This window comes from Filicampus tigris, chromosome 22, assembly GCF_054856515.1.
Source record: "Filicampus tigris isolate MCC_2025a chromosome 22, RoL_Ftig_1.0, whole genome shotgun sequence".
Lineage (NCBI taxonomy): Eukaryota > Metazoa > Chordata > Actinopteri > Syngnathiformes > Syngnathidae > Filicampus > Filicampus tigris.
In genome coordinates, this window is record NC_141238.1 from 3,073,217 (window position 1) to 3,083,790 (window position 10,574).

Here is a 10,574-nt window from a genome sequence, read left to right on the forward strand (position 1 = left end):
CGCGCACACACACACCCCCACACACGCACACACAGACACACACACACACACACACACAAGCACTCCCCCCCACACACACACGCGCGCACGCAGAGGCAGGCAGGATGCATGAAATATTTAGACTCCAGAGGAAACGCGGAATTCCTGGTATTCTTATGATCGAGGACTGGTTCATTCTAGGTTTGATGCTATTTAGACACACATGGGGAATGAGAGAACTTAACTACATTAAGTAGGACAACAAGCAAACATTCCATTGGCACGCTTGTAAATTGGATAGTTGGTTTAAACATTTTTTACATTATATATATTATACGTATTCATTTTAATACAATAATATTTATTCGTACTATCATTTTACATCCATTAATGAGCAGTACGGCCTCTGTCATTACAAGAAGCATTATTTTACTTAACATTTCGCCATCTATTGGCCTGGGAAGGAGGAATTGAAAAAGTATTTGCGGTGTGGCATTTCTTTATTCAAGTGGACGTCACGCAGCAATTATTTGAGGAAATACAGCACATTAAACTATTGCATTCATCGGGGTTCTGACCCAAGACCTGCTGATTTCAGGATAAAGGTAATGGTCTAAAATAATAATTTAAGCCCGACGTAAATAGCAGATCGGAATCCTGAAACACTTAAATATCATGTAGACCTCTTCTTATAAGAGTACATCTAAAAATAAAAGGCTTACACATGACTGTTTTTTTTTTTTGTTTTTTGTTTTTTTTTTAAATGCACGCACGTGCAAGGATGCTGATCAAATACAAAAACTATTACTTTCCTATTTGACATTCTATTGCACTTTTGACTCAATGGCTCTCATTTTTACATTCACATATCACAAAAGACGCTTTAGCTTCAGTTCTGATCAGCTGTTGACTTCCACCACTGCCAACAGCGATTTATTTCTCTACGTCACCTTGAGGCGTTTACCCCCACGCTTTCTTCAGCATCAACCTCACAAGGAACCTCTACTGCCTGGCTAGTCGGCAGAAATCAATCATCGGTCATCCTGGCACTGGAAGTGTTTGGCTTGCCAAGGCGCATGCTGTTGTGATTCATTCAAATCTGAGCATGTCTGGCTTCCAGATGATTTTAAATGGCCTGCTTCACTGTTCGACGTAGCGGTTCGGGCTCGCTGGGAACAGGAAGGGGAGTTTCTGCAGCGTTTGCATTGTCCACGTAATGACATCCTGCAGTGAACTAAACTTCACGGCTAAAATGCAAGATTCTAAAAAAGGTGCAGTCAGGCGAGCAGAAAAGTGCGCTGTTAAGATAGACGGGCAGCTTTGAGAAAAGAGCTAGCAATTTGCCTAGTGTGAATAAATCATAGGCGCACTGGAGTGTACCACGTTGCAAGATGCATGCTTCCAGTGGATAGGCGGGTTGAATATTTCATGATTAAACGAGCCATTATACTGCACGGATCTAGGCCAGAGCTCAGGGTGAAGGGGGGGTGGGGGTTCAGATAACGGTCCAAACAAGGTCCCCAACAACACAGGGAGCAGGCAGGATGGTGGTGGTGGTGGTGGTGGGGGGGGGGGCAAATCCATCTGGGTTAATCCACACAAAACACACAACAATCAACCACGGAGCCAAGGGAAAAAAAATCGATTTGCAGTTTGCACAAATCTGGGGAGCTTTTCTAGGGGGACGAGGTGCTTGTAGCCCCGCCAGCAACACACTGACAATTCAAATAAAGGGAGAATTGCAACACGTTGGCAGGATGCAAACTGCATTAAAACAGGTGAATAAACCCGTTTTGGGTCGCAGCCGAACCAACAGCCAGTCGCCGGCTAACATTAGCTCCTCCTTAGCTTGAAGTTTACTGTCAACATTGGCAAACAGCTTCACGTTAGAGCTGTGTTAATGGCTAACAGCTATGCATTGAGTGATGAATTTTAAACGTGCCACTTTCAACATGCCGAAGAGAAACTGTCAGGCTGGTTAAGGACCTAAGCACACTAATCCCAAGCAGCCAGTGAGTCCTCGGTCTAAAGTTTCCGCGAGAGACCGGCCGACAGCCACCGGAGCGGGCGAGCTGTGATTGGCGGCCCGGCCCATCCCCGCCTACTATTGCCCCCGAAGCTAATAATAGGCCGCTGATGCTAGGCGGCTAACAAGCAGCACCCACCTCGCTTGTCGAGGTCGTAACCGACCACCAAGAAGTAGTCGGCGAGCCTGGCCATGGCGGGCGTTCACGGCGACGGGCCTCTCGCGCTTATTCCTCTTCTCTCGGCGCCGTCAATAGTCCATTTACGTCCTGCCGGCGACGGACACGCCGCTGGCAACGGTAGCATCCTTCCAGCTGTACCCCGCCGCCATACTGTCAGTCCGCCTTAAAACCCTGACAGCCAAGATCCGCGAGTCTGCGCAGTGCACACTTCCAGGGAGGGGCCGCCTTCGTGAAACATGTTCACGATTGATTTTGAAAATATTTTCGGGGCATTTTGCTTTTTTTTTTTCAGGAAGACTTTATGCAAATTTGTCACGATTTAAAAGCAGTTCCAAGTTCCAAGTTAATAACATTTATTTGGCATGCTTTTGACAAAATATCCAAATGATCAAGAATTACAGTACATTTACACATGGTATTTTTGTCTTGCTGAAATTAGCCTGTTTCAAGGAGGTTGTCACCACAGATTTTGCTACCATGACATCTTGAGGTGGCATGGGTTATAGTTTTCCATCATGGAGGCAGCAATTCATCACCCAGCTGCTAAATTACACTTGTCAATTAGGGTGCAGGTCTGACACATTCGAAAATAAAAGCTGAAGTTTGCAAAATAGATTTATAAATATGTTCTCTGTTTTTGTCAAGCTGTTGCAGCAATTTGCTTAGCGTTTGGGGAACCTAGCCCTGCCGCAAATAGTGAAAACCCTGAAGTAAAAAGATTTACAATTGCCACAAAATGGAAGCAAAGCACCATTTTTGTCTGGATGAAGCTCGTCTACTCATGTCAACATAGTTCTTTGGCACCGAGATACCACACAATGGCGCCAAATCGTTTAACACAGCTCTGTTCATCCTTTAGCTTTGCTTTTTCCGAGCACAAAGCGCTGAACAGTTAACTATAAAGACCTCAGTTATGCAAAGTAAGGTAGGGGAGGAAACCATGACCCGATGATGTCATGTCATTGTCGATAGGTGGATAACGTGTCAATGCAACCAGAGGAAGGCCTAATGGTCCACATCCGCGTGGCGTGTCCTCTGCTGTCAGTGTCGCCGCACACTCAAGAGAATTCCAACACTTCCTGCGTTATCACCTGTGACCCAAAGTCCTTATCAGCCAGCCTCTGCTTAAAACAGGCTCAAGCATGACATGGTGCATTTTTTTGCTTTGTTTTGCTTACGCTATCCGCCAAGTTTCTCACACAAGTTGCCTGACAGTTGAGCGAAAACGCCGCTATCGGGAGATAGTGGCGGTGCCTTCCATTTTCAGGGAGGTCAGACTCGGGTTGTGATATTTGCACTTTATCTCAACCTTGAGCTGCACTTGAGTAATTGCCAGAGACAGAGAAAGGGTGAGAAAGATGAGAGCAGCACGAACTCCCCCAGGTCAAGTTTATGTAGTTGTAGTGCATGGACTAGTTGTATTCCCTGCATATACCAATTTGAATTCTTCACGTACCCTTTTTGCTTTAATGCTTCATCAGTTATGTAGTCACTGTAATATGACACCGTGACTACAGAAGACATCAACTGACTTTTCGGACAGCATAGAAATACAGTCGAGTGTCATCTACCTCCAAAGGTGTCTCCGAGCCAGTGCTACTTACAAGTGTCGCCCAACCAGGGCCACAGTGCTGTGCTCTACAGGATGCAACAGACCTGTGGCTTCCTGCACGCTAACATGTACACGGGATGTGGTTTGGAGGTCTCGAGTACACCGAGCATCGCATTTCAAACCAGGAGAAGCATAGCGTGTGAACCAAATACATACGTTAGCGCCTCGGGACTGGCAAAGAGGTTGAACGCCGAAATGCACTTTATGCTGAATGATGAAACGAGAGCAACCTGACGGGTTGCCGGTGTGCATGCAGTCAACTTGAAAGGTGGCAATGTCTGTTTGTACCCAAAACATCCTGGCTGAAATATGAATCAGTTAGTAACTACATGTCCTGACCAGATCCTCAAATGTTCAGGGGGAAATGATTCAACTTTCTTAAATGGTCTGAAAAATGCTATTGATTTAGTACACATAACGCATCTTTGTTCACTCACCCATGTCAGAAATGTATGATGACAACAAACAACAATTAAAAGCCCTTCCACCCGATGGCAGTGTTTACAATAAAGTCAACGAATTATGACACATCTTGTTCGACTTTGGCATCATTTCAGAGGATTAGCTACATTATCTATTATACTATATAAATAAAGATGTATTGTATTGTATTGTATTATCTGAAAATGTGGGCTGCCTCTTGTGGTCAATCACTGTCTAGGAGCAGTTCGGTTATATTTAACTTTCACGTACAAGCGTTCACATTAAATATTAAAGAAAAGGATTTGATTAATTTGCAAACATTTGTTTAATGTCTTTTATTGATGAGATACTTGGAGATACTATGAGGTACTTGTATCTAGTTAATACAGTTTGGTGTATTAAGTAACACCAAAAGGAGTAGAAATGGTGGCAAAGTGTAACCAAAATGGATTTGATAATGAACTGCATAACATTATTCCTTGAGGCCACACATAGAGACATCCGACAACCATCTGCACTCACATTCACAGCGTCACTAAATGGGAACTGAACTCACACCGCCTATACCAAAGTCAGGTAGATGTACCACTACGCCATCAGTGATTAAGTGCATAACAGTGATTCAAAACAAAAGAAAACAAAAGAAAACAAAACAAAAAAAAAAAAAAAAAAAAAAGAAAACAAAACAAAACAAAACAAAAAACAAAACAAAACAAAACAAAACAAAACAAAACAAAACAAAACAAAACAAAACAAAACAAAACAAAACAAAACAAAACAAAACAAAACAAGACAAGACAAGACAAGACAAGACAAGACAAGACAAAACAAAACAAGTAATGGCTTCATATAACTGATTTAGGATTACAAGACAATGGTATTTTTTTAATTTATTTTAGGAGTCAGCCCGATGGGAAGTTGGCAGCTTAGAGGTTTAGTTTCGAAGACTGTTGAAGTAACAATGCTCACTAGGGGGCAGCAATTTTTTGTTTAACACACTAGATGAATGCTCTGAGGCGGTTGTGGGCAAATCGTTGTGCTCAAGTGCCTCTAAAGTTCCCAAACCGGCGTTATGGCCTTGGCCGTTTATAGTCATTGTTGCTTTTATCATTTTTCAAACATTTTATTGAAAAAGGTTTCATTTTAATGAAAAATATACATATATATATATATTCTTTCTTTAAATTGTATTGTATTATTTACAATAAATCAATTAAGCCAGTGTTTCTCTCACGTCTTACACTAACATCACCTTAAAAAAATCCTTGACTCTGCAAGTACCACCCTGATGACAATGTTAAAAATATTGTCCCAAGTGTTCATCAAAATGAGACATTGATCTTATTTCTAAAAAGTATATTTTGTAAGTTGCTACAACATTATACATATTTTCAACATTAACAATGTGTTAAAATCTAGGAAAATAAAATAACTTTTTCCAAACAATGATTCGTTAAAATGGATTACATATGAAAACATTCTACCTCAATTGGCGTCTAATACAAACAATTCTTATTCTTAAAGATTAAATGCAAAAGTATTGAACTTAAAAGATAAATATAACTGAGCTGAATTTAGGCAGCCATTCTTTCGTGTACTAATAGACAGAGGCCACGTACCACTAGTACGAATTTGTAGTTAAATATTTAAAAACAAACCATTCATCGGAGTAAATACAAACATGTCATGCTGTAGTTGAAAATTAAACACAACTGAAGGCTAGATAAACAATGTAGTGTACATGAAAAGTAAAATGTGCCTTGCACTGTGTTAAAAACAAGTTTAAACAAGCTGTTGTATATTTTATTTGTATTTAATTCAGTGATACTTTTATCTATCACTAGTGCCACTGATGGTGCTCGTATCACACTGTCAGAATCACTGAATTGATTGACCAATGACATATGATCCACAACAATAACAATATGCATTTTAAGAAAGCCAAAACCAAAGAGAAAAATAACTGAATGAATGCAAGGAAACGTACCTAACTCTTGATAACGTGCACCCTACTTGCACGTTTGGCCCATTTTATGCGTCCGCAAATATGCACTGCAGGATGCAAAAGGAATTTGATATTTATGAGACTAACTACCTAAAATGACAGCACTAGCCATCTTATGTGCAAACAGTAGTAAACGTGTCAGTGTCTGCAGGTGCGGCGAGGAAGGAAAACATGCTCACGGGACAGGCCTTTGTTTACAGTCCTCACATGCATGCTTCCCTAAAAAACAGACGGAAAAAGCCCAAGTCCCACTCGAAGCCGCAGGTGTTGCGCGTTTGTATACACGGCCCCTCGGCACGGCCACTTAACATCATTGGTTTGTTTGTATCCTGGACCCCCCTCCAAGCAGAGACGGGATACTTCAGGACCAAGCAGCTATTTATCTCACTTGAAAAATCCCTCCTCCGGATTACAACACAGATTCCAGTTTAAAACACAGATAAAAATTTGATTGTGCAAATATTGCATAATCGCACTCTCAACTGATTCCAGTAATGGTGGTTGATGATATTTACCAACATAGACAACAGAGACACCGAAGAACTCGTTGAGGCTAGCTGCATTTTTGTCAATTTGTTGTGGAGTGATTTAAAAGCAGAAATACATTCCGGATGATTTATATCTTGTCATAAAAAAAGGTTAGGTGTAATCGTGGCCAAATAGTCTTTGAATCTATCCATATTTTATGAATGAGGCTATGACACTTTTCCTAACGTGCAAGTGCACTGGCACCCAAGCTAAAGCATGACTTCCTTTCTGAGTTTTCTATCAAGTTTGGAACCTCACTTTTTGGGAGGTGAAGCCTTGTTTCATTGGTCAGCCATTTTGGACATCGGAGTTGGCCCAGTGTTGCGCTGATGAATCAGGGAAGGTGCCGAGTGCAACGATGCGCTGAAAAATTGGAACAAACTGCAATTATTTCTCTATTAATTTCTGCACTCAGTGTTATAATGACAAAACTGAGTCAGCCCATAGTTTTCGGTGCAGGCTCAATACATACAGGGTGGGTCAAAAGTAGGTACGCACTCGGCTTTTATAAAAACAGTTTTATTACATTTACACTTTGCTTGCCTTGAACATACTGAAGTAGTTTGATCTTGTAAGTAGGGTTTAGGATGACGTTTTCAAATGAGGGTTGCAAGGTATGTGTTTGCGTCTGCTGACTTGGTGGAGACGCTCCAAGTGGGAATGAGTCCTTTTCCTTCCTTCCCATCCGTGCTCTCTTCCTTTCTTCTTGCCTTACATCCTCCATTCTTCATTCCTACCTTTCTTGCTGCATCCTTTTTTTCCTATCGCTTTTTTCTTCCGACCTTCCTTCCTTCTAACCAACCATCATTCTTTGCTCTCATGCATCCCGTTACCTTCCTTCCTTCTTTCCTTCCATACATCCTGATTCATACCTTTTCCGTCTCCCTTCATTTCTTCTCTCCTTCCTCCTTTCATTCCTCTCAATGACAAAAAATTCCCAACAGGTGTTTTCACTTAAGTATGTCCACTTCTCTACCTTTCTGTGAGTCTTGCAGTCCCTCTGTTGCAGCCTGCAGATGACACTCTCAGCTGAGTGGTCACCTCCTGTTTAAAGCCTTGCAACAGTCATGGTGTCAAAATGTATGATGTCGGGAACAGTTGAAATAGCAATTGTAATTGAAGCAGGAAATGGAGCGATCCATCAGGAAACACCTGTTGTGAATTTTGCCATTCCTCACCTTTTTTTGAGTTGTGTAGTCAAATACATTTCCCCTTGTTTCATGCATCAGTCTCATTAGTGTTGTTGATTCAGTCGCAACGTTTCCGGTCTAATGAAGTCAGAACCATGGGAAGTTGGCAACACCAGCATTATTCTGTTCAATATGACAATGGCGTCAGCACGGGAGTTCAGAACATTCAGAGAGAGATCCCTTTCGAAACAATGACAAAATAACATAAATGCATTCAGTAATCAAAAGGTGGGGGTCTTTTATGAGACAACACTACTTCGTTGTGCTATTTACGCAACATTTAAAAGCCTGCCCCAGCATGACTCAGTCAAAAAAGGAGAGAGAACAGGACCCAATAATAAATGTTCGGCTTTGATCTCTCTCCGTTTCGGTTAGATTTAAAACATGGCACAGCTAGAGGCGGCGCCATCAGAACCTTTTGTGCGTCGGCTCCACAGAAGTCCCCCTTCTTCTAATGTGCGCTAATTGCCGCCGGTCACAAAAAAAGTCGAACCGGCGCACGACTGAGAGATCAAACCGGGGCGGGAAGCTCTCTGTGATCGGGCCCCGACTCACCCATGCCAGGGGCGCTCTTACATAAATGGGTCAGGGGTCTACAAAAAGTGACCCGATTCCACGTTGAGGCAGATGAGTCAACCAATCAGTCCAATCAATAGGCAATAGCGCAGCGGGAAGAGCAGTAATACAATACATTTGAAAAGCAAATGCCGTGGAGCCCTGCTCTTTGACTTTCAAAGCCAAAACGTAAGCAGAGCTGCACTCAGTTTTGTTGGATGGCGAAATGAATTGATTTGATTGTCGAGAGGAGACTACTGGCCTAACATTGCTACTGCACAAGTGTGAGGCCTAAACTAATCTCACTGCGTGCTAATCGCGAAATTGATTGATTTTTGAGAAAAGACTACCACGAGTATTACAACACGAGAGTGAGACGCATAGGAGATGCGGGGGGGGGATTAAGGGAGGAGAAGCAGCATGAAAATATGAAAGAAAATAAATGATTTTTGCTTCGCCTTCCAAGCAAACTTCAGTTACATGTTGGAACTAAAATGGCAAGCATGACGACGTACATAAGGGCCATGAATGGAATTTCGGATAAGAGCGAAGCTGAGATGACATGAAAGCTTAGATGCAAACCCAAATCAAAATCTTTTTGTTCAAGACAAACCTTGGATTACCTTGGAAAGTATGCAAGGCGATCAAAGGAATGCCTGGGCAGAGAGTAAGCGGTAACGCCATAATAGCAAGCATTAAATAATCTCACCCGATCCTATCACTCTGCAATTGCATGCTTGAGCATGTTTTTGGGCTGCCAGGACCAACGTCGTTTTGTTTGACTAAATGGGGGGCTGTTCGCAAACAGTGAAAATCCAAGACGAATTGATAGTAGTTTTTGTCATTGCGTAGGGATGCCGCGAGGTGCTGACTTCTAGCATGTACACAATCATGAACCCATGTCACATAAATGACTACGTTCAGTTGTGAAATTATTCAACTCAAGCAAACCGCCTTCATGACATGAGGCGCATCAATAGTATTAGCTCGCATACTCGACTACATAAGAGACATGACATCACACGTGGGCAAACCAATGATGCGCACGAACTGCTCCTGTTCCTTATTGATATATTTTTCTACTTGCCTTAAAGTCAAATCACAAAGTAAGTTTGCACCCTTCAATTCCTCGACTCTGTTTTGCTTTTCCCCAATCCTGCTATTGTTTTACATGCGGACGCACAGCCGAATGTCACCTCAGTACCAGGAAAAAAAAACCCCAACTGGGACAACTTTTCTTGGGAATGAACACGTGTTGCGCAATCAAGGCACGATTGGATGGGTTTTGTTTCTCGCGAGCGTGCCAACCCATCAGTCCACTTTGAGGAGAAAATCCCCACTTGTGAAGTGGGTTCGGTCACACTGGTTGCTTGTTTACAAAATGTTCTCCTAACCCGACGGAGGAGTGCTCGGAGTTTACATCTGTTGCCGATATTGTAGAAATCCAAAAAGGTCCAGTTCATCAGTGATGCTACGTGGTGGGAATGTAGGTGTGTCTGGACTGTAAATGATAAATGAGGGTGGGGATTAGTCTGGAGTACATACCTTGGGAGAAATGTGAGCTAAATCGGGTGCTTTTATTGAGAAAGTCTGCATGGATATCATTCTTAGTAATGATTTCCTAAGGCACCCAATTACAATTTTACCGCAGCCCTTTAAGGGAATTCCCTCATATTCACAAGGTGCCATAAGGAGCACGGTGCCTGTTTGGATGAATAATACAGCGATAATATGACTATGTTATTTTAGCTTGTGAATCCGTTTCAAATCTTTCCATAGCAACGGCACGTATTATGATTAGGGGAGGACAGTACAGTAACACTTGTGGAAAATATTCTGTGTCTGTAGCTTCCGTCAGATCAAATGATCACCGTCAGTATTCAAATAAGACAGTTTGCAACTGTACAAAAGACCAGAAAAACAAGGCTGTTCCAATGCATTTCAATGTATTTCATGTGTTATGGCTCTATTTGTAATGCAATGGACTAAAAAGAGGAAATGCCACTTTAAAATACCCTCTTTGACTTTAAAAAATCCTTAAAAAAACAATGAGAAATGACAAAAGGGCACGTTGG

General features: G+C 42.1%; 1 protein-coding gene across 5 annotated transcripts in view; it reads right to left on the reverse strand.

The window, feature by feature from the left end:
* Positions 1-2,370, reverse strand: part of sbf1 (SET binding factor 1) — a 33,133-nt gene extending 30,763 nt beyond the window's left edge. For all 5 annotated transcript variants that reach the window (XM_086021884.1, XM_086021883.1, XM_086021881.1 and 2 more), the window contains exon 1: positions 2,145-2,370. In XM_086021884.1, coding sequence (XP_085878010.1) covers positions 2,145-2,199 — 55 coding nt within the window. In that variant the 5' untranslated portion in view covers positions 2,200-2,370. The remainder of the gene's footprint in view (positions 1-2,144) is intronic.
* Between the last annotated feature and the right edge of the window lie 8,204 nt (positions 2,371-10,574).